The sequence below is a fragment of the Mobula hypostoma genome, chromosome 3 (genome assembly GCF_963921235.1).
Source record: "Mobula hypostoma chromosome 3, sMobHyp1.1, whole genome shotgun sequence".
Lineage (NCBI taxonomy): Eukaryota > Metazoa > Chordata > Chondrichthyes > Myliobatiformes > Myliobatidae > Mobula > Mobula hypostoma.
In genome coordinates, this window is record NC_086099.1 from 185952478 (window position 1) to 185978041 (window position 25564).

General features: G+C 42.2%; 1 protein-coding gene across 8 annotated transcripts in view; it reads left to right on the forward strand.

Moving 5' to 3' along the window:
* LOC134344445 (sickle tail protein-like) overlaps positions 1 to 25564 on the forward strand; it is a 706462-nt gene that overhangs the window by 493311 nt on the left and 187587 nt on the right. For 7 of the 8 annotated variants that reach the window (XM_063044243.1, XM_063044242.1, XM_063044244.1 and 4 more), the window contains one exon: positions 716 to 911. In XM_063044243.1, the coding sequence (XP_062900313.1) occupies positions 716 to 911 (196 nt within the window). The remainder of the gene's footprint in view (positions 1 to 715; positions 912 to 25564) is intronic. The other variant, XM_063044249.1, reaches the window with a different exon arrangement.

The window sequence follows — 25564 nt, forward strand, 5'->3', positions numbered from 1 at the left end:
CATCTGGATGTCTCTTTCCATTTCAAATGGAGACAGAGGAATTTAGGAACATGTACTGATCCTGCTCCCACATCCCTTCATTTCCATGTTCTTCGCTATAGTTGGAAAATATTCCTGTTGTAATCTTTTCCATGTTGCCTAACTTACCTGAGGCAGATGAGAAGCCGAAAGGTGATGGAAAAGTAAGAAATAATTACAGTCTGTTGTACAACTTGCAAGCCTCCTTTTTACCAGGTTTTCTTATGAGATGCCTGAATGTAATGTAGCTGATCATTCTGCGTGAAAGAATAGCCCAGAGTTGCTTAGGGATATTGTACATCATTTTGTCCTGTTCTTTGCATGAATTTGAGATTCTTTTATGGCTAATACAATTCATCCAAAACAGTGAAAAATTCAACATCAGTGACTAATTGATTATGTGATTAAAGCCTAAAGATCTTTTTACAGACACAATATGTACCTTTGCTCATCAGGTGGCTGTAGTACTTCTGCAGTTTATCATGCAGATTATTATTGTGCAAAGCCAGAGGTTAACCTCCACTGGAATGAGTTTTGCTGCAAGTAAATTAACGCAATGTGCTGCACCTTCTGAGAATGCATGGTGTAAACAGATTGTGCTTGCTTAGCTTCCAAGTTTGTCTTATGGTTACAGAAGTATCTTTAATGAACTAACTTGTCCTAATTTTAAAGAAGAATCCTGTATTCCTTCTTGCAGAGCAGAAGCCCAAAGCATTTAAGAACTTCCCAGCCTGGTGTCGGGGAGCAGGCTGAGCACCTCTCAGTTGCATCTGCGGATTCCTTTGACGCAATGGCAGAGCCGGAAGCATCGCATCTTTTTAACCGAGGAACCCGCTTGCGTGCCAGCCTCCCAGTTGTTCGATCAACCAATCAGACAAAGGACCGATCATTGGGTAAGATAGACCTTGCACTTCCACTGTATTGCACTCTCATTTTCATTTACCTTTTCACCCATGATGAATTATCCACTACAGAAGAGTCAGCCAGATCCCTGAGTTGGTCTTGGCAGCTGAGAATCTTGTTTTGAATATTTCATTCTCTCTGTTACATACATCCTAGGCTAATGCTAAATAAACTGAAGAAAATGTTCTTTTATCCCCTTATGTAATTCAGATTCCAATTTCTCTACAGAGCGAGTGCCAGAACAACATTGTTGCTTCACCACCAACTGAGAAATTCTGTAAAGTCTGCAATTCTGCTTTATAATAGATTGTAAATAGAAATGCCAAAGAATTTCATTTTTTGTGCACTTTGAAAGTTAACAAGGTTGCTGAAAGTGAATTCTACTTGCAATTGTGTTTCGAAGAGCTGTGATTGCAGCAGTTCATAACATTTTATTTGGTTTTATATAGATATGAATCATTTGAGAATATCCTTACTGGCAGGTGTACAAGCAGTTCACAAGCTCAATGAAATTTACAGCACAGTAGGAGGCCATTTGTCCCATCATATCCAGGCCAGCAAAATTAAACTGTTTACACTCTGTAATTCCTTCCCTGTAATTAACCTTGTAGTTTTTGGTTTTTCATTTGTTCACCTGTGTATCTCTAAATGTCTCCCTCTCTCTTTCAGACAAGGCCAGATCCCCACAACTCCTTGAGCAAACTACATTTTAGTTTTCTTCCCATCCAGTCCTCCTGTGAACTAACAAGTCCATGGATACCAGATGTCAGCTTCTCAGCCAAACCAAATGGGCCTTTCTATTGACTTAGTTTAGACTTTTCACAGCAAAGCATCTTAATTAATTCTCTCCTCAATCTCCTTTCCTCTGAAGGAAACAATCGCAGTTTTCTCTGGACTGGAGGAGAGTGCAGAATATAAGGGTTCCACGTCTGCTGGTGACACAAGTGTAGATGGAAGGACAATGATGGAAGGGTTTTTGTGACTCTGCGGTAGGATATTGACACATTGAGGAAGGGTTGTAAGGTTGGTAAATGAAGTTTAATGTGGGAAAGGATGAGTATATAAGGTATAATATTCAAAAGGTAGATTATAATCAAAATGAAATGACTGAAATACAGAGGTATTTTGGTGTTTTAGAGTGTGAATCGCAAAATTAAGAAGAAATGCCACAGTTCCTGAGGAGACATTGGATTGCACATAATCACTTGGCAAGATCCAATGAAAAGAATTTAGGTTTAAGAGGAGTGGCCATTGTGTGAGTGGGCCAGTGTTAAAGTGGTGAGTTGAAGTTTTGATGCTTCAGCGAGGCTGACATCAGTTGTGGGGAAGTCAGTGGAAGGTACTCTAAGGGACGGGATATATGAGTACATGGATAGACAGAGACTCATTAGCAATAGTCAACATTGCTTTGTGCTTGGTAGGTTGTGTCTAACCAATCTTATAGATATTTTTGAGGAAGATACCAGGAAAGTCAAAAAGCAAGGCAGTGGATGTTGTCAGAATGGGCATTAGCAAGGCCTTTGACAAGGTTCTGCAAGGAGGTTCAGTCACTCGGCATTCAAGATAAGGAAGTAAATTGGATTTGACCTCGGCTTTGCGTGAGAAGCCAGAAAGTTGTAGTAGACGGTTGCCTCTCTGACAGGAGGCCAGTGACTAGTGGGGTGCTGCAGGGATCGGTGCTGAGTCCTCTATTGCTCTGCCACAGACTGCGGTGGAGACCAAGTCCATGCGTACATTCAAGGCGGAAGTTGATATTTTCCTGATCAGTCAGGGCATCATAGGTATGGCGAGAAGGCAGGGTAGTATAGAAGCTAAATCCTAGTTTCATAAAATGGGTCACTCTGTTAAGGGAGATAGCAGGAAGAATTTATTCCCTAAGAATTTTAACTCTTAGAGGTTCATAGTTCTAGAGTACTCTGCAGATATAATAAAACTCATTGATGAAGGCAGAGCAGTGGATGTAGTGTATATGGATTTCAGTAAGGCATTTGATGAGGTTCCCCATGTGAGGCTCATTCAGAAAGTAAGAAGGTATGGGATGACAGGAGATCTTGCTTTGTGGATCCAGAATTGGCTTTCCCACAGAAGGCAAAGGACGGTTGAGGATTGTTGGCATTCTGCATGGAGGACAATGATCAGTGGTGTTCCACAGGGATCTGATTTGGGAACCTTCCTCTGTGATTTTTTATAAACGACCAGAATGTGGAAGTAAAAATGTAGGTTAGTAAATTTGCTGATGACACAAAAGTTGGGGGTGTTGTGGATAGTCTGGAAAGTTGTCAGAGGTTACAGCGCGACATCGATAGGACGCAGAACTGGTCTGAGAAGTGGCAGATGGAGTTCAATCCAGATAAGTGTGAAGTGTTTCATTTCGGTAGGTCAAATTTAAAGACAGAATATAATATTAATGGTAAGACTCTATGGCGGTGTGGAGGATCAGTGAGACCTTGGAGTCCATGTCCATAGGACACTCAAAGTTGCTGCTCAGGTCGACATTGTTGTTATGAAGGTGCATAGTGTGTTGGCCTTGAGTTCAAGAGCCGTGCGGTAACGCTACACCTTAGTTAGACCCCATTTGGAATACTGTGTTCCGTTCTGGTCACCTTATTACAGGAAGAATGTGGATACTATAGAGACAGTGCAGAAGAGATTTACAAGGATGTTAACACGAGGAAATCTGCAGATGCTGGAGATGCAGATGCTCAAGCAACACACATCAAAGTTGCTGGTGAACGCAGCAGGCCAGGCAGCATCTCTAGGAAGAGGTACAGTCGAGGTTTCGGGCCGAGACCCTTCATCAGGACTAAGAAGAGCTAGTAAGAGATTTGAAAAGATGTTGCCTGGATTGGAGAGTATGACTTATGAGAACAGGTTGAGTGAATTTGGCCTTTTCTCCTTGGAGTAATAGAGGATGAGAGGTGACCTGATAGAGGTGTATAAGATGAAAGGCATTGATCATGTGGATAGTCAGAGGCTTTTTCCCAGGGCCGAAATGGCTAACATGAGGGGGCATAGTTTTAAGGTGCTTGGAAGTAGGTACAAAGGGAATGTCAGAGGTAAGTTTTTCACACAGAGAGTGGTGGGTGCGTGGAATGCACTGCTGGTGACAGTGGTGGAGACAGGTACAATAGAGTCTTTTAAGAGACTCTTAAATAAGTACAGAGAGCTTAGAAAACTAGAGGGCTATGTGGTAGGGAAATTCTAGGCAGTTTCTAGAGTAGGTTACAAGGTCGGCACATTGTGGGCCAAAGGGCTTGTAATGTGCTGTAGATTTATATATTTCTGTGTTTATTGAATATACTTAGAGCCATATGAATGGACCTTACGATTCATTAGGAACTTGAAAGTCACAAGAATAGGAGGGAAAGTAGAGTCAATTTCAAACTTAGAGCAGCCATGATCTTATTAAAAAACAACAGGCTCATGGGCCCATATGATCTGCTTAAGCGATAACTTCTATAAACAGAAGAGATTCCACAGATTCTGGAAATCCAGAGCAACACACACCAAATGCGGAGGAACTCAGCAGGTCAAGAGCATACATGGAGAGGAATAAACAGTCGATGTTTTGGGTTGAGACCATTTCATCAGGATGAAGAATTTGTGATGATGGGTCTCAGGCTGAAATATTGACAATTTGTTTCTCTCTATTGGTGCTGCCTGACCTGCTCAGTTCCTCCAGCGTTTTGTGTATGTAGGTTATTTCTATGTTTCAACATTTTCCACACAAGCAGGGGTGCAGCGGTAGCCAGAGTGCACCCAGCACATCTTAAAGAAAAAAGCCAAAATAAACAAGCTAGTTAATTAGGTGCCGCCCAGAAGCCAGTCTTCATTAGAGGAACTGAGGTGGAGAGGGTCAATAACTTTAAATTCTTCAGCACTAAGGATCGACATTTCTCTCTCTGAAAAGTGTCAGAGGATCTGTCCTGGGACCAGCACGTAATTGTCATTACAAAGAAAGCACGGCAGCGCCTATACTTTATTAGAAGTTTGTGCAGATTCAACATGTCACCTCGATCCTGACAGCCCTGTCTTTTCAGACTGTCTGGGCTGGCGTTTAAATTGACCAAACAATGGAACAGCTAAAGGCTCCAGCGCCCTGGAAAGAGGAGTGAACATCGCGTAGGGCAAGTGAAATCGGCAATCGCCTCTGATCTGGGCCGACATTTACGTGCCAGGTGGCACCTAATTAATTAGCTTGTTTATTTTGGCTTTCTTCTTAAAGATGTGCTGGGTGCGCTCTGGCTACCACCGCACCCCTGCACAGAAGTTCTTGGATTGACGGGTATTAAGAAGATATTTTTAACTCAACAAGCTTTTTCGAGTTTATAAAGTCCATCTGTTGCCTAATTTTTTGACATAGTGTGGAAAATATTTTGAATGCTGTCAGCATTGTTGCTGTTCTTGGAAGAGACTGTTTACACTGAGATGATTCTGTGCCTCTTGGAAATGATGGTGGTTAGTAGTTGTGGGTAGAGATTTGTATGAGTTTCAGATTTGTTGGCTGGGCTAGGTATTCAGTTTCCCTCAGGTTCTGAGCCAGTTGGTAAGCTGGACTTGCCTCAATTCAATAATACGATTATTCAAAAAAAATGTGACTTTGTGCTGAAGCGATATCTTGATGATTTCTTTGAGAAGGGAAGACTCTGAACAGCTATTACTCTTGACTTTCAATTCTTGACTGTAATTGAACCTGCATTATGATTCACATCTGGCCTCATCACATTAACTCCTTATCAGCCCAGTTCTTTGAAGACCAAGGACGTGTACATTTATTGAAACCAATTTCTATAGCAAAGATGACTTGTTGTTCATTAGCTTGACAGGTATTTGCAGTTGGATATTGGTCTGGCTTGCCAATTTCCAAATGATAAGAAATGAAAGAGGGTTTTTGCAAACTTTAAGCATCACAGGCTTCCAAGCAAAATTACGGGATTTAGATACATTTTGAATGCAATAAACAGGTGTAGGCCTCTCGTGCCTGCTTTGCCTTTCAATAACATTGTGGCATCTTTTCCCTCTATATCCTATTCCTGCAGTATCCTCTTATCTCTTGCTGCTCTGAATATTAAAAATCTGTTGACTTCTGTCGAGTGGGGTCAATGTCTTTGTGGGCATATTTGCTAGAGCTGTGGGAGAGGTTTCAAACTAGGTGGCGGGGGATGGGAACGAGATTGTTAGGACAAAGGATGGAGCATTTGTCATAAAAGTAGATGCAATGTGCAGAGAGATTGTGAGGAAGGATATGCAGTGGGTAGGACATAAACAACTTCCTGCAAACAAGAGAAAATCTGCATATGCTGGAAATCCAAGCAACACACACAGAGAGCTGAAGGAACTCAGCAGGCCGGGCAACATCTATGGAAAAGTGTACAGTCAATATTTTGGGCCGAGACCCTTCATCAGGATCCTTCAATTAAGTCAATTGGATGGATTGAAATGTAAAAAGTATTAACAATAAGAGGGATGAACTTGGAGCATGGATCTGTGCATGGAATTATGATGCTGTGGCCATTAGAGAAACTGGGCTATTGCAAGGTCAGGATTGCTTGCTTGATGTTCTGGGGTGTATATGTTTCCAAAAGGATAAGGGAGGGAGGTAAAGGGGAAAGGTGGGGGAGATGGGAAGTTGCATTGCTCATGAGGGATAATATTACAGCTGCAGAAAGGGAGGATATCATGGAGGGAATATCTACTGAGTCATTGGGGGAGGTCAGAAACAGGATGGGGAGCAGTTACCCTATTGGGAGTATTATGTAGTCCCCTGTCCCCACCCCAGTAACCGTTAGGACACTGAGAAGCAGATCGGAAGGCAGGATTTGGAAAGGTGCAAAAGCAACAGGGTTTTTCTCCTGGGAAACTTCACGTTTTCTAATATTGATTGACACCTCCTTCGTGCAAGAGCTTTAGATGGGGCAGAATTTGTTAGGTGCATTGAGGAAGGGTTGCTAACACAGTATGTGGGCGTATCAACTCGAGGAGGGCCCTGGTGGATCTTGTGCTAGGCAATAAATCCGGTCAGGCAACAGACCTCTCGGTGGATGAGCATTTGGAGATAGCAACCACAGCTCCTTGAACATCGCCGTGGACCAGGGCAAGAGCAGACGACATGGGAAAGTATATAATTGGTGAAAGGGCTAATTACGTTGTTATTAGGCAGAAACCTGTGTGTGTAAATTGAGAACAGATCTTCACAATGAAATGATGGGCAGAAATGTGGAGGTTGCTTAGGGACCACATGCATAGGATTCTGGATAGGTTTGTCCCATTAAGACTGAGAAAGGATGGTAGAGAAGAGGGTTGAAAAGAGGGATGGACCATTTTGTCAAGATTAAGCATTCTTAAAGTTTTAAGAAGCAAAAATCAGACAGGGCCATTGTGAATAATTGGGTATCCAGAAGAGCATTTAAGAAAGGACTTAGAAGAACTAGAATGGGACATGAGAATGCCTTGGCAAGTCAGATTAAGGAAAACCCAAGGTGATCAATACGGTTAATGGCAGGATTCTTAGCAGTTTGAAGGAAAATAGAGATCATTGGTTCACATCCATTGATTCTGCAAAGTTGTCATGCAAGTTGATAGGGTGTATCGAGTTTTGGCCTTCATTGGTGTGGGAATTGAGTTCCAAAATTGTGTGGTCATGTGCAGCTCTGTAAAACTCTGGTTAGACCATACATGGAGTATTGTGCTTAGTTTTGATTGCTTCATTATAAGACGGATATGGAAGCTTTAGAAATGGTTCAGAGGTGATTTACTGGGATGCTGTCCGGATTGGAGAACATTTCTTCTGTGCAAAAGTTGAGGGAGATGGGACTTTTGGTTTTGGAGCAACGGAGGATGAGAGGTGACTTGACTGAGGTGTATAAGATTATGACAGATATAGATAGAACGGAGAGCCAGCACCTTTTTTTCCCAGGCAGTAATGGTCAATGCCAAAGGCATGCATTTAAAATGAGTTGGGGAAAGTTCAGAGGTAGGTATTGTACACAGAGAGTTGTGGGTGTCTGAAACGCACCACCCGGGGGTGGTGATAGAGGCTGATACAATAAGACTTTTAAAATACTCTTGGATAAGCACATGGATGCAAGAAAAAATTGAGGGGATGGTTTGTCTTGGAGGGAAGGATTAAGTTGATGGTGGAATTGGTTTAGGTTGCACAATGTTGTGGGCTGAGGAGCCTGTCCTGTGCTGTACTGTTCCATTAAACTTACACAGCAATTGCAGGCCTCTTGAGCACTAAATTCCAAATCTTCTTCACTCTCTGGATGAAGAAGTTTCTTCTGCAATCAAATATTAATGGTTATTTTGCTCCTCTCAATAATTCAAGTCCTTTCCAAGGCATAAATCAAGAATGTGATGGTAAACTCTCCACTTGCCCGCATGAATGTAGCTGTAATAATTCTCACAAAACTTGACATAATCCGGGCGAAAGCAGCTTGCTTGTTGTCATATCAACTACCCTCAAATCTAAAAAAAGAATAGTAAAATATAATTTTCCAAAATAAATTCCTGTTGGCTCTGCCCAGCCCTTCTATTTCTTTCCTAAGTGCCCTGGTGCTACAAAGTTAATAATGGATTTCAATATTTTTGCTGCTGCTAATGTCAGACGAATGAACTGGCAGTTCCTAGTTTACTCTCTCCCTACCTTAAAATGTGGGTTATATTTGCTATCTTACAGACTGGGATAATCATTCCCGAATCCATGGAATTTTAGAAGATAATAATCAGTGGATTCATAATCTCCATATCCAAAACCTTGGAATGCAGAGCATTTAGTCCTGGGGATATATTGGTATTTCTTCCTATTACTTTATTCTGCATTCTGGTATTGGTTTTCCCTCATCATTGTGATAAAGGAGACCATCTGGCTCATTGAGTCTTGGCTGGCTCTCAGAGCCATCCAGTAATTCCACTTCTTTTTCTGTTACATGTTCTATCTCTCATAGACATTAACAACGCTCTGATTCTGTCTGAACTACTTCAACAAGGAGTAATTCTCAGTGGCAATTAACCAGTGGTTGGGAGTTGTTTATAGGCCCTCCCCTGCACATGAGTCACCGTAATGTAAGATATGATACAAATCTGGAAATTAGAAGTGCATGTTAAAAGGGTAAAGCAGGAATCACATTTGACTTTAGTCTATGTATATACTGGACAAAACAAATTAGCAATAAAAGTCCAGAGGATAAAATAATTGCATGAAGAAGTGGATTACTAGATCAGCATGTTGAAAAATCTACAAGTAACACACCATTTTTGTGTAACTATCTGAGCAAAGGATAGCTCGCCCTGAGGGAGGTGATCGATGCATGAGAATTTTATAATAGGATCAAGTTTATTATCACTGACAAATGTTTTGAAATTTGTTGTTTTGCAGATGCAATTCATAAAAAAATTACTGTTAAGTTACAATCAGAAATATTTTTATAAGTGCAAAATGAGAGTGAAAAAGTAAGGTAGCGTTCATGGAACAATCAGAAAACAAGTGGTGGAGGGAAAGACGCTGTCCCTCAAATGCTGAGTGTACGTTTCCAGGCTATGTGCCACCCACCGAATGGTACTAATGAGAGGAAGGCATGTGCAAGATTGTGAAGGTCCTTAATGATGGATGCTCACCTTCTGAAGGTGTCCACGATGGTGGGAGGCTTGTGCCCATGGTGGAACAAGCTGAGTCTACTACCTTCTGCAACTTTTCTCGACTCTGCATTGTAACTTCATTCCAGGCAGTGATACAACCAGTCTGAACACTCTCCACGGTACATCTGCAGAAATTTGCTGTAGTTTTTGCTGATGTATCAAATGTCTTCAAACTTTGAATGAAATATAGCCACTTTATATACGGCCGTATATGCCGCCTTTGTGATTGCATCAATAAGTTGGACCCAGGATAGTGGCAATTGAGATGTTCACATTCAGAAACTTGAAGCTGCTCACTCCTTCCACTGCTGACCCCTCGATAATGTGTGTTCTTGCGATCAATCAGGATTGAACATGACCAAATTCAAGGTGAAATCAGTAACTTAAATCTAGACAAAGATAAAGTATGAAGGTATGAAACATACATTAGTTAAAATATCTAAAAAAAAAACACCCGTGTACTTTACAGTGTCACTCTAAAGTACAAAACTAAGTGGAAAAAGTGTCCGGGCATGGAAACAGGTAGCACAGGAGCACTGTAGGTAAATCATCTTCAATATCTCTTCAAGGTAGTACATTTGTCTCACATGTCCAGTAACTCATGAACGAGACTGATCTTTGGTACTCTCAAACGCGAAAATCTGCAGATGCTGGAGATCAAAAGCAACACACACAAAATGCTGGAGGAACTCTGCAGGCCAGGCAGCATCCATAAAAAAAAAGAGAGTAAACAGTCGACATTTTGGACCGAGACCCTTCATCAAGACTGGAAAGGAAGAGAGAACGAGTCATACTATGAAGGTGGGGAGAGGGCAGGAAGAGGTACAAGGCTGGCAGGTGATGGGTGCAACTGGGAGAGGGGGAAGAGGTGAAGTAAAAAGCTGGGAAGTTGATTGGTGAAAGAGATAAAGGGTTGGAGAAGTGGTGGGGGGGGGGATCTGATAGGAGAGGACAGAAGACCATGGAAGAAAGGGAAGGGGGAGCAGCACCAGAGGGAGGTGATGGGCAGGTAAGGAGATAAGGTGAGAGAGGTAGACAGGAATGGGAATTGTGAAGGGGTAGGGGGGACAATTACTGGAATTTTGAGAAATAGATGTTCATGCCATCATGTTGGAGGTTACTTGGGTGGAATATAAGGTGTTGCTCCTCCAACCTGAGTGTGGCCTCATTGTGGCAGTAGACGAGGCCATGTACTGACTGTTTGGGTACTGACTGCTTGGAGTTTATCTGTCCTCCCTATGACCACTGAGGTCTTCAACGGATGTTCCAGTTTCCAATCCCAGTCACTGCTGTTTCCTTACTCCACCCAGACTGACTATACCTGTATCCAGGCAAACCTTTTCTCATTTCTAACAGTTAGTTATCTTGGAATATTTAATTTTAGAACTTGGTCGCTTTGCAATTCTTCCTCTATAATGGATATTTCTGGAGAGTTCTATTTCAGTTTGTGTCTTTAATTTATCTATCTTATTACAGATGTTCACTTCATTAAAGATCCTTTTTTTTTGCTTCTCTGACTCTAAATACTGTTGATGTTTGCATATTCTGTTCCTTCCAACAGACTCTTAACTATCATTTTACACAAAATTCTGGAGAATCTCAGCGGGCCAGGCAGCATCTATGGAAAAGAGCAAACCGTTGACTTTTCGGGCTGAGACCCAAGTCCTGATGAAGGGTCTTTGCCCGAAATGTCGATCGGACTCTTTTCCACAGACGCTGCCCGGCCTGCTGAGTTCTTCCAACATTTTGTGTGTGTTGCTTGAGTTTTCAGCATCTGCAGATTTTCTCTTGTTTGTCTTAACTATCGTTAGCTATTTGCAACTGTGCACTATATCTTTGTCCATTATATCACTTTACATTGTCCCTTACCAGAATCCTCATCCATCCCCTGTGATGGTTCAAACTCTTATTTACAGCCATGGTTATTTGATTCACTAAGAAATCTGTCACAACTTCATTTAAGGGGAGCTGTTTGCAATGGAATAATTTTTTCATTCCCACTGAATTGAAACCCATTTCTCCCACACCAATCTTTGTGACAAGTGTTCAACTGTCTGTCGTTATCGACCCATTGCCAATGTGTATGTGGTTCACATAATAATCCAGAGATCCTCACTTTGGTACTTTTTCTCTTTACTTGAATGATCCTCTAGCAGAACCATTACTATTCTTGTTCTTGGTTCCCTCAAAGCAGGATCCCCCTTCTCTCATGCTAATGTTTTTGTGAAACCCCAAGGACATATCCTTCTCTTAGAGCCCTTGACACTCGCACTCACAGCAGGGCCCGTGATTCTGTATTGGGTGGGACTGGTTGTTGATTGGGGATCTTCAACTCTGCCTTAAAGCACAGTACCACAGATTCAGAATCAGATTTATTATCATTGTCTTATGTCACATGAAATTTATTGTTTTGTGGCAGCTGTTTAGTGCAAAGACATGAAAGTAATAAAAATTACAAAATAAATAAATTGTGCAAAATAAACAGAATAATGAGTAAAAATTCAAAGTTCAAAGTAAAATTTATTATCAGACTACATAGTCCACATACACCCCTGAGATTCTTTTCCACAGGCAAACTTAGCAAATCTACAGAAACGTGATCGTAAGCTATAAACATCAGGAGCTATAAACTGCAAACAGTGCAATGCAGAAATAAATAGCAATAATTAATGAGCATGAAATAGCAAGATAATAGAGTACTTAATGAGTGCAGCTATCCCCTTTTGTTCAAGAGCCTGATGGTTATGGGGTAGTAACTGTTCTTGAACGTTGAGGTGCGAGTCGTGAGGCACCTGTACCTTCTACCTGATGGCAGCAGTGAGAAAAGAGCTTGGCTTGTGTAGTAAAGGCCTTGAATGAAGAATGCTGCTTTTCTATGGTAACGTTTCACATAGATGTGCTCAATAGTTGGGAGGATTTTACCTGTGATATACTGGGCCGAATCCATTACCTTTTGTAGGATTTTCCCTCAAAGGTATTGGTGTTCCCATATCAGGCCGTAATGCAGCCAGTCAGCACACTTTCCACCACACATCTGTAGAAGTTTGCCAAGGTTTTTGATGACATGCCGACCTCCGCAGACTCCTGAGGAAGTAGAGACACTGTCATGTCTTCTACACAACTATATTTATATGATGGGTCCAGGACAGGTCCTCTGAGATAATGACACCCAGGAATTTGAAGTTACTGACCCTCTCCACCTCTGATCCTCTGATGATTACTGGCTCATGGATCTCTGGTTTCCCTCTCCTGAAGTCTACAATCAGTTCCTTAGTCTTATTGACATTGAGTGAGAGATTGTTGTTATTACACCACTCAGCCAAGTTTTCAACCTCCCTTCTGTATGCTGATTCATCACCACCTTTGATACAGTCCACAACAGTGGTGTCATCAGCAAACTTGTATATGGTGTTGGAGCTGTATTTAGTCACACAGTCATAGGTGCAAAGCGAGTAGAGCAGGGAGCTAAGAACACAGCCCTGTGGTGCTGCTGTGCTGATGGAGATTGTGGAAGAGATGTTTTTGCCAATCCAAGCTGACTGGGGCCTACAAGTGAGAAAATCCAGCATCCAATTACACAAGGGGGTATTGAAGCCCAAGACTTAGAGTTTACTGATTAGTTTTGAGCAGATGATGGTGTTAAATGCCAAGCTGTAATCAATGAAGAGCATCCTGATGTATGCACCTTTGCCATCCAGATGTTTCAGAGTTATGTGAAGAGCCAACGAGGTAGCATCTGCTGTAGACCCGTTGCTTCGGTAGGCGAATTGGAGTGGATCCAAGTTGCCATTCAGACAGGGGCTGATATACTTCAACATCAGCCTCTCAGAACATTTCATCACTATGGATGTAAATGCCACTGGGCAATGGTCAAGGGTTCATGGGAAATTTAGAAACATGATGACAGAAGGGAAGTAGGTGTTCCTGAATTTTGTTTGTGGGTCTGTACCACCTCCCTGCCAGTAGTGATGGAAAGGGGCATGTCCTGGATGTTGACATACGGAATGATGGATGCTGCCACCTTGAGGTGCTGCCGCTGGAAGATGTCCTCGATGGTGGGAAGGGTAGTGCACGTGATCGAGCTAGCTCAGTCTACAGCCCTCTGCAGACACTTTTAAAGCTGTGACCTGGAGTCTCCGCACCACACTGTGATACAACCGGTTAGAACACTCTGCATTGTACAACTGAAGAAATTTGTAAGAGAATGCTACAGCCGTGTAAAAGTATACAAGAGAGACATGGTGAAAGCCATTTGGATGCCTTCCATAAAATTTAAGAAGTGAATAAAGCAGGAGCGTGATTTAAAGCTATCTGCATTCTTTTTATAGAGACGAAAATTTTACTCTGGCTGCTTAGGACGTACTACAGTGGATGCAACACCCATGTGACTCCTATAGTCATCATAGGTAGAAAGTTGCCTTGGGATTAGGTTCATTTAGCCATAGAGGTGAACCCTCCATACCATGGATAATAGAGTAATGACTCTGTACTGGCTAATAAGAAAATTGCCTTTGAATTGTGGGCAATGTGAATATTTGCAATGCTCAGTCAATGATCGTGAAGTTGATTTTTAACCATTTCTAAGTTTTTAGTTGAAAGTCCACACCGTTAATGCAGAGGAAGGAAAATATAATCACTCAGTAATTTCAAAGAAGAATAGAGCTCTAAAATAGTCTTGCGGCTAGCAAAATGAGCTCATAGCTTTTTTCTTTTGTGTTAGAAGCTTGAATAAACCCAAATCTGTACCAGAACAAATGACCATGGCATTGATTTCCTGTCTGGCTTCATTATACAACATCAAAGCTTCAGTGGAAGCATGGGTTAAACAAACAACAATGCAATAGTCCATGTTCTCTGGTGAAAGAAAGCTTGTTACAAGGCTAGAAAGGTTGTTTAAAGTGGGCCTGATCGAGTGTCACGCTGATTTTAATGGCTTACAGGCAAGGTGTCTATTTATCTTTATGATTTCAGCTGTTTCTGCTTTCTATTATCGCAACTTCTAGAATCAACAAATAACTTGCATTGAACAGAATGAAGTGCTCACATTCCTGTTTTTTTTTCTCTGTGTGCCATGATAACAATCAGAGCGCAAAACCAATTCTATAACCTTTGATTTTTTTTTCAGCTTCAATTTCCTTTCTTGTGCTTTATTTATATATGCCATCATGTTTGACTCGCTTTCTGTTCTACTCTCAGTACTCAGTTATTGTCAGCTAGCCTGTGTGGTAATTGGTGTTCATTATCTTGCTTGTGACAACACTTGGGTCTGTTTCATTGCCCAGCTTGGTCTTGGTACATTTTACTATTGTGAACTGCTCAGTGATAAGGCACTGTGTAGCTGACTTTGCTCACTGAAGTAACTGATTGGTGCTGCCACAGCTGATTGTCATGCATGAGGAGATGGGCAGTACAATTAGCCTGATTCAATGAAGAATAAATCATCTTGTTGCACAGGTCTATGTTAACGCTTTTGCAAAATTCTGCCCTGTTTCTGGACAGACCTGAGTTCTCTGAAGCAAGGCCATGTGGCCTTTACGGAGCTTGTATCTATTGGTTTTGTTCCAACTATGAAATGGAGAATATTGATTTATTTCTGCAAAATATTCAAATATGTCGACACTGGACCCTGTCTAAGTCAGCAAAATGCTTCAGTTCCTCATCCAGTGTAAATATGAGGGAATGAAATCAGGTTATAAATTATTGGTCCATGCAGGTATATGATGCTAAAACCGTGTCAATGATTTCTGATTCAGTAAATGTTTCATGTATAATATGGAAAACAGAAAGTGCTAGAGACACTCAACAAATTAGGCAATACCTGTGGGAAAGTGAAACAGAGTTAACGCTTCAGTTTGGACTTCCTTCATCAAAGAAAGAGAAAGCAGTTTAGTTTTAATTTTCCACGAAGTTGGGTGGGGGGGGCAGGAGGGGTTGGTTAAGAGGATATCTTTGGTTAAGAGGATGGTGTTGCCACGGGGACAAATTGCAGTGATTCTCCAGTCAAATATGTTAATAGGGCAGTTAGAGGTGATAGTTCAAAGAGAGAAGGATAATAGGTCAGGATTTGCTCATGGAAGTGTGAGGCGGGAAGTTTTGTCTCACAGTAGAATCTTGTCAGAGCTGTGGAAATTATGAAATTAACCATTGATTGCTGAAATTGGAGGGGTGGACTAGAGGATTTCTAACCTTGCTTTGACTAGGAGCAGAGTGTTTGAGAGCACAAGAGCAAGAAATAGATTGGATAGCTTGGATGTGGTCTTAGGCTCTATCTGTTAATGTAATAGGGAAGGCCTGATTAAGAAAAAAGGACAACTTTTCAGAGCACTTAAGTGAAGAATCTCATCATTAGAACAAATACAAGCAACAAAGAGAATGGACTGGAGACCTTACAGCAGGTACGGTAGGAGAAATAATCTTTAGGGTAACGGTGGGAGTCTGGAGACTTGTAAAGGATGCTTGTATTCCTGAGATGGAGACTGAGCGATCAGGAAAGGAAGCTGTCAGAAGTGGATTATGTGAACATGAGAGCAGGGTGGATGGAGGAGGTTAGGAAAGTCACGCAGTTTCCGAGCTTTGTATGGGTACAGGCTGAACAGCATTTGTCAAAGGGAGTAAAGGTATTTAACCTGAAGGATTCACTGATTCTCTCTCCACAGATACTGCCAGTCAGGCTGAGAATTTCCAGCATCTGCAGTTTGATTTCTGAAGTCCAAAAGAGGACAGATAGCTAACCCCCATGGCACTCTGCATTGATTCTTATACCAGAGGTCTTTGATACAAGAGTTTCTCTGGTCTTGATGTGTTTTCAGATTGTTGACAAATATGTGGCGGAATTTAAGAAGTCAACTAATTTCTGGTAGGAGTCTGCAGGAGTGCTTAGTAAATCCATTTATTAATGGCTCCACCAGATAGGGACTTGTCTGTGAAGCAAGAGATTGCTTAGGTTATTAGTAATTTATCAAGGGCCAATAAAAAGAAATGAGGTGTAAGGGAATGGCCATTGTTGTAGTGGGTAAGAGATAGAGTGTGAGGCTTTGGCTCAACAGGCTTCGGCAAGAACAGGTGCTGAGTCCTTTGGAGTAATTTATTTGGTTGTAGAACTTATGCTTAAGAAGTTGGAGCCAAATGGATAATAGCACAGGCAGGATGGTGGTTAAGGCAGTGGAACGCTCCTCTTGTAAAATGTGGGATTACAGGTTACCTAACAGTCTCCCTGATGACAGCATCAGCAGGAAGTGCACCCAATTACTCTCCTCATTGACAAGGCCAAGGAACCATAGCTGGAACTAGATGCAGTCAGGACCATCCAGGAGGCTGAAACTCTCACAGATAAAGCTTTTACTTAGGAGGTCATACCAAGAATGCAATCTTCAGATAGTGGATGGGTGACCATCACAAGAAGTTAGGGGAGTCAGTAGTCAGTGCAGGGTTTCTCTGTGGCCATTCCCTTCAGCAACAAGTACACCCCTTTGGATACTGCTGGGTAGGGGGTTGGGAATGGCCCATCGGGCCACAGCAGTAGCAGCCAGGCTCATGGCACAGTGGCTGGCTCTGAGGCTCAGTAGGGAAGGATAGAATCAGGCAGAGCGATCATGATACGAGACGTTATAGTTAGGGGGACAGATAGGAGACTCTGTGGTTGCAAAACAGATGTCAGGATGGTGTGTTGCCTCCCAGGTGCTAGGGTCCAAAGCAGCTGCTAAATATTCTCAAGAGAAGGGGAGAGCAGCCAAAGATCATGGTGTATATTGGTACCAAATACATCGGTAGAAATGGGGAAGAGGTCCTGAGCAGTGAATATAAGGAGTTAGGAAAGGGGCTGAAAACTGAGACCTCCAAGCTAGTAACCTCTGGATTAGACTGGGTGTAATCCATGCAGTGCCACGTGCTGGGCAGGGCAGGAACGGGATGATAGTACAAATGTCTGACTAGCTGAGGAACTAGTGCAGGGGGGCAGGGTTCTGGTCCTCGGATCATTGGAACCTTTTCTGGGGCAGGGGGTGATCTGTACAAGGGGGGCAGATTGCACCTAAACTGGAGGGGAACCAATATCCTTGCCAGAAGGTTTGCTCGTGTTACTTAGGAGGGAGTAAACTAGTTTGACAGAGGGGTAGGAATGAGAGCACCAGGTCAGAAAGTGGAGGATGGAGATGAAGGTAGATATCATGGCCAGGAAAAATAAGCAGGAGCAAAGTAATAGATATAATGGAACAGATAGTGTGAAGTGCGTTCACTTTAATGCCAGGAGTATTATGGGTAAAGGTGATGAACCTAGAGCATGGATTAGTACATTACAGAGACTTGGTTGAGAGAGGGACAGCAATGGTACTTAATATCCCAAGGGTTCGATGTTTTAGAAAAGATACAGAATGAGGTAAGAGAGGTAGGAGAGTTGCAGTCCTAATCTAGGACAATATCATAGTTACACTCGGAGGGGATATAATGGAGAGCTCGTCCACTGAGCCTATATGAGTGGAACTCAAAAATAGGAAGGTCTGTAGTACACTCTGGGATTGTACTACAGACCCCCAGTAGCCACCAGGACACTGAGGAACAGATATGCAATCAGATTAAGGAAAAATGTAAAACAATAGGATTGTTGTCATAAGGGACTTAAACTTCCCAAATATAAACTGGGCCCTTCTTAGTGCAAGAGGTTTAGATGCGACAGAATTTTTCAGGTGCATCCAGGTGGGTTTCTTTAATCAATATATCAATAGTCTAACAAAAGGACTGGAGCTGATGTTGGGTAATTAGCCCAACCAGGTGATCAACATTTCAGTGGATGAACAGACAGGGGACAGTGACCACAACTCCTTACTTTTTAAGGTAGATATAGATAAGGATAAACATAGATCTCGCAGGAAAGTATTAAATTGGCGCAGGACAACGGATGAGCATATTAGGCTGGAATTAGGGGGAGCTAATTGGGAATAGCTATTTTTGGGCAAGTCTACATCTGACCTGTGGAGGGTGTTTAAAGAACAACTGCACAGAGTACAGGACAGGTATATTCTAATAAGAAGGAAGGGCGAGGATTGCAAGGTGAGAGAACGTTGGATGTCGAGGGAGGTGATGAACTTAGTCAAGGAGAAAAAGGAAAAACAAGTAAAGCTTCAGCAGCTAGAACAAACAGAGCCTTGAAGATTATAAAGAAGCCAGAAAAAAACTCAAGAAGGGAAATAGGAATGCCGAGAGGGGCCACGAAAAGTCCTTGGCAAGTAGGATTAAAGAAAATCCCAAGGCATTCTATAATCAAGAGCAGGAAGGAGGGGGAGGGTAGGACCACTCAAGGATAAAGGCAGGAACAATAGCTTGGATGTGGATTATGTGGATGAGATCCGTAATGAGAAGTTACCAAGGAAAAGGTCGTGGAAAATAGTGAGATTCATGCCAAGCATATTGGTGTGGTAGGACATTTTGAGGTAAAGGATGAGACAGAGCAGGGTCTCTTAAAGAGCATTAATGTGGACAAGTCCCCAGGGCCTGTTGGGATAATGAGAGAAGCAGGAGAAGAGATTACTGGGGCCTTGACCAATGTCTTCATGTCCTCTCTAGCCATAGGTGGTATCTTGGAGGACTGGTGGTAGTTAATGTAGTTCAATTATTCAAGAAGGGAACTAGGGTGATCCTGGGAACTATAGACTGGTGAGTCTTGTGCCAGGTAGGGACGTTACTGGAAATAATTCTTAGGGATAGGATTTATGAACATTTTGAAAAACACAGCCAAATTAGGGACAGCCTGCTTGGCTTTGTGCGGGGCAAGTCATATCTTACTAATTTGATTGCTGTGTGGAATGCATTGCCAGCGATGGTAGTAGAGGTGAATACAACTGGGTCTTTTAAGAGACTGTTAGATAAGTACATCAAGCTTAGAAAAATAGAGGGCTATTCTAAGCAGTTTCTGGAGTAGGTTACATGGTCGCACAACATTGTGGGCTGAAGGGCCTGTAATGTACTGTAGATTTCTATGTTCTCTGTTCTATGACAAGAGTGACTGATGAAGATGGAGCTGTGTAATACCTGGTAAGGCTCTGAAAACCTGTGCCAACCAACTAGCGGGAGTATTCAAGGACATTTTCAACCTCTCACTGCTACGGGCAGAAGTTCCCACTTGCTTCAAAAAGGCAATAGTTATTCCAGTGATGAAGAAGAATAATGTGAGCTGCCTAAATGACTATCGGCTGGTAGCACTCACATCGACAGTGATGAAATGCTTTGAGAGGTTGTTCATGATTAGACTGAACTCCTGCCTCAGCAAGGACCTGGACCCATTGCAATTTGCCTATCGCCACAATAGGTCAAGGGCAGACGCAATCTCACATGGCTCTAGACCACCTGGACAACATAAACACCTACGTCAGAATGCTGTTCATCGACTGTAGCTCAGCATTTAATACCAACATTCCCACAATCCTGATTGAGAAGTTGCAGAACCCAGGCCTCTGTACCTCCCTCTGCAATTGGATCCTCAACTTCCTAACTAGAACACCACAGTCTGTGTGGATTGGTGATAATATATCCTCCTCGCTGACGATCAAAACTGGCGCACCTCAGGAGTGTGTGCTTAGCCCACTGCTCTACTCTCTCTGTATACACATGACTGTGTGGCTAGGCGCAGCTCAAATACCATCTATAAATTTGATGACAATACAACCATTGTTGGTAGAATCTCAGGTGGTGACGAGAGGGTGTACAGAAGTGAGATATGCCAACCAGTGGAGTGGTGCCGCAGCAACAACATGGCACTCAACGTCAGTCAGACGAAAGAGCTGATTGTGGACTTCAGGAAGGGTAAGACGAAGGAACACGTACCAATCCTCACAGAGGGATCAGAAGTGGAGAGAGTGAGCAGTTTCAAGTTCCTGGGTGTCAAGATCTCTGAGGACCTAACATGGTCCAATCAATGTAGTTATAAAGAAAGCAAGACAGCAGCTATACTTCATTAGGAGTTTGAAGAGATTTGGCATGTCAACAAATACACTCAAAAACTTTTATAGTTGTACCGTGGAGAGCATTCTGACAGGCTGCGTCACTGTCTGGTATAGAGGAGCTACTGCACAGGACCGAAAGAAGCTGCAGAAGGTTGTAAATCTAGTCAGCTCCATCGTGGGTACTAGCCTACAAAGTACCCAGGACATCTTTAGCGAGCGGTGTCTCAGAAAGGCAGCGTCCATTATTAAGGACCTCCAGCACCCAGGGCATGCCCTTTTCTCACTGTTACCATCAGGTAGGAGGTACAGAAACCTGAAAGCACACACTCAGTGATTTAGAAACAGCTTCTTCCCCTCTGCCATCTGATTCCTAAATGGACATTGAACCCTTGGACACTACCTCAACTTTTTTTTATATACAGTATCACTGATTTTTGCACATTTTAAAATCTATTCAATATACTTATACTGTAATTGATTTACATTATTATTATTTTTATTATTTTTTTCTCTTCTTTATTATGTATTGCATTGAACTGCTGCTGCTAAGTTAACAAATTTCACATCACATGCCAGTGATAATAAACCTGATTCTGATTCTGTGGATGTTGTCCACGTGGATTTTAGTAAGACATTTGACAAGTGCCTCATGGAGGAGTCATCAGAAGATGAAGATGCATGGGATCTATGGTGAATTGGCCCTTTGGATTCAGAATTGGTTTGCCCATTGAAGACAGAGTGTTGTGGTTTAAGGGACTTGTTCTAGCTGAAGGGGTCTATGATTAGTGGTGTTTGTTTGTGATGTACATAAATGACCCAGCTGAAAAAGTAGATGGGTTGATTAATACATTTACAGAAAATATGAAGATTGGTGTGTTTTGGATAGTGTAGAAGACTGCAAACGAATACAATAGGATATAGATCAGTTGCCAATGTGGGTGGAGAAATGGTTGATGGAGTCTCACCTGGCCAAACGTGAAATATTGCACCTTGGTAGGTCAAATGCAAAGGGCAAGTTCCTTAACAGTGTTGATGAGAACAGGGATCTTTGGGTGCAAATTTATAGCTCCCTGAATGTGTCAGCACAGGTTGATAAAGTGTTGAGAAGGCATATGACATGCTTTCCTTTATTAGGCAATGCACTGAGCTCAAAAGTCAAGAAGATATGTTGCAGCTTTATAAGCCTTCAGGCTGCATCTGGAGTATTGCATTTAATTCTGGTTGCCCCATTATAGGAAGGATGCCGAGGGTGCAGAAGAACGTTACCTGGATTAGAAGGCATGTGTGGTAATGAGAGGTTGGATAAACTTGTTTTCTCTGGAGCGGCGGAGGCTGAGGGGAGATCAGATCGAGGTTTATGAGAGGCATAGAGTGGACAGACAATATCTTTTTCCCATGATTGAAATGCCTAATACCAAAAGGCATGCATTTTAAGGTGAGGGGGGCTAATTTCAAAGGAGATGTGACGGGCAAGTTATTTTTTAATAGAGATCAATGGGTATCTGGAATGCGCCGACTGGGATGGTGGTAGAGGCAGAAATATGAGAGACATTTAAGAGATGTTTAGATAAGCACATAGATATGAGGAAAGTGGAAGGATATGGACATTGTGTAGGCAGAAGGGATTAGTTAGACATTTGATTACTAATTTAATTGGTTCACCACAAAGAGCCTGTCCCTGTGTTGTGATGTTCTGTGAAAGTGGCAAATATCACTTTGATGCAGACACACACTCACACTCTGTCAGGGACACCATGGTAGCATAACAGTTAGCATGACGCTTTTACAACTCAGGACAGTCAGTGTTTGGAGTTCAATTCCAGCACCACCTGTAAGGAACTTGTACGTTCTCTCCATGACTGCATGAGTCTTCTAGTTTCCTCCCACAGTCCAAAGAGGTACCCGGTAGTAGGTTAATTGCTCATTTTAAATTGTCCTATGATCGGTTGATTTTCCGTCATATCCAACAATGACAGGAGCCCTGTGTGGGAGTGTTTTAATGTGGAAAACCCATTGTACTGGGGCATTTTCGCTCTCTTGACCTCAGAAGTCCGGGTCCAATGGTATGAGTATTCATCAGAAACTGGGTCTTCCATGGTTGCAGTAGATGACTGAGACTACTTCTGTGTCCTGTCATGGTGTTTGCTGTCCTCAAAGCTTTGCAGTACCACCCTCCCGGCAGCTGTATGTTACTGTTGATCTAATCCACCAGGTCTGCTAGAGCTGCCTTCACATGTTAGGACAAGCATGTCCCTGCCCTGTGATTAGGCTAGTGTTAAATAGGTGGGCTGCTGCGTGTTGCGACCTGTTTGGTTTGAAAGGCCTGTTCCATGCTCCGTCTCTGAATAAATAAAGAAAGTAAGAATCATCTTGTAAGTCATCTCAGTGCATACTGTATTAAGTCAAAATGTCTCAAACTTCTTCGAAGTGATATGGTAATTATATGAATAAACTTATTAACATTACATGTGTTATTCCCTTGAATGGAGTTGATAAATTTCAATTTCATTATCAGAATGGTTTCATTCTTGTGTTTCTGTGGCAGGAATTAGGAGCAGGAAGAGTTTGGAGTTATATCACGTAACGAGCTGAAACGTATCATTCATGTGCTCTCTGAAGGGGGCTTTAGGCTGGCTGTCAGTCACTCTGATCGCACCAAATAATTTCATCAAAGGAATTAGCCTGAATGTGTTATGCACTCTCTAAAAGTGCCGCATGACCGGTTATTCATGGCAAACCCAGACTTTCAGCTTAAATATACTATATGAATGAAATAAAATAAAGATTTTCACTTTTTAGAGTCATAAAATCATAAAAAAGGTATTCCACATAAACAGGTCTTTTGGCTCACTTTGTCCATTTAAAGCTGTCTTCCCATCGAGCTGCACCGGTGCCATAACCTTCCATACCCCTACCATCCATGTACCTATCTAAACTTACCTTAAACGTTGAAATCAAACTCGCATGCACCACTTGTGCTGGCAGCTCATTCCACACTCTCATGACCCTCTGAGTGAAGAAGTTTCCCCTCATGTTCCCCTTAAACCTTTCAACTTTCACCCTTAACCCATGTCCTCTGTGAAGTCCCACCATCCCCACTGGAAAGAGCCTGCTTGCATTTACCATATCTATACCCCTCATAATTTTGTATACCTCTATCAAATCTCCTCTCAGTCTTCTACATTCCAATGAATGAAGTCCTAATCTACTCAATCTTTCCTTATAACTTAGGTCCTCCAGACCTGACAACATCCTTGTAAATTTTCTTTGTACTCTTTCAAACTTATTTATATCTTTCCTGTAGGTAGGTAACAAAACTGTAAACAACACTTCAAATTAGGCCTTACCATGATCTTATACAACTTCAACTTACCATCCTATCTCTGGTACTCAATACATTGATTAATGAAGGCCAATGTGTCAAATGTTTTCTTTACGATTCTATCTACCCGCGATGCCACTTTCAATTAATTATGAATCTGTACTCCCAGGTCCCTCTGTTCTACCTCACTCCTCAGTGCCCTACCATTCACTGTGTAATACTTACCTTGGTTGGTCCTGCCCAAGTGGAACACATTGCACTTGTCTGCATTAAATTCCATCTGCCATTTTTCAGCCTGTTTTTACAGCTGATCCAGATCCTGCTGCAAGTCATAGCCTTCCTCGCTGTCCCCTACGCCCCCAATCTTAGCATCATCCGCAGATTTGCTGGTCCAGTTGACCATGTTATCATACAGATCATTGATATAGATGCCAAACAACAATGGACTCAGCTCCGATCCCTGTAGTACTCCACCAGTGGCAGGCCTCCAGTCAGGGAGGCAACCATTTACTACCACAAAATACTCTGCAGATGCTGGGGTCAAAGCAACACTCACAACACGCTGGAGGAACTCAGCAGGTCGGGCAGCATCCATGGAAATGATCAGTCAACGTTTCCACGGATGCTGCCCGACCTGCTGAGTTCCTCTAACCATCTACTGCCACTCCCTAGCTTCTCCCACGAAACTAATGTCTAATCCAATTTACTACCTGATATGAATGCCGAGCGACTGAATCTTTTTGAACAACCTCCCTTCCGGGACCTTGTTAAATGCCTTATTTAAATCCATGCAGGTAACATTCACTGCCTTGCCTTCATCAACTATCCGAGTGGCTTCCTTGAAAAACTTTATAAGATTGGTTGGACATGGCATGCTACACACAAAACCATGTGGACTATTCCTAATCAGGCCCTTTCTGTCCAAATACTTATATATCCAGTCCCTCGAAGTACCTTTCAATAACTTTCCCACTACTGATGTCAGGCTCACCAGCCTATAATTTTGTGGTTTATTTTTAGATCATTTTTTCTCATGAAAAGTACATATTGGAGAAGTTATTGTTGGCACAGACTTTATGGTCAATGATGAATCAAGGGTGCTTCTTGTTAATTGGGAAGGGAGGATGATGAGAGGTAGGTGTAGTACTCTCTCTAGTAAAACTTCTTGTTTGTGGTCCCTGCTACAGTTTTGTATAACTTCAGCAGATTTATAACTCTTAATGACAGTTTTAACATGAAACTGTTTGAATAGGGACTCACTTGAAAGAAATTTGATAAATATGTCGTGGAATCATAAGCACAAAAGTAGTCCATTTGGACAATTGTGACTCTGCCAAAGATCAAGTACGCATCCACAATAGCCCCATTTACCAAGTTGATGTTTCAAGCTGAGACCCTTCATCAGGACAGTCTTCAGGATCTCGTCTGAAACGTCAACAGTATATTCATGCAGCCTGACCCGCTTAGCTTCTCCAGCATTTTGTGTGTGTTGCTCTCGATTTCCAGCATCTGCAGAATCTCGTATTCCCATTTACCAGCATTTCTATGTAGCTATCTATGCCTTGATGTTTCAAATGCTCGTCCATAAACTTCTCGAATGTTCTGAGAGTACCTGCCTCCACCTCCCACTCGGGCAGTGAATTCTAGATTGCAATCATCCACACTGGAATTATTTTCTAATGATCTTTCAAACAGAATGTCTGTATGGAAATAAAACTTTTATTTTAATATTTTAATTTGTAATACTGTA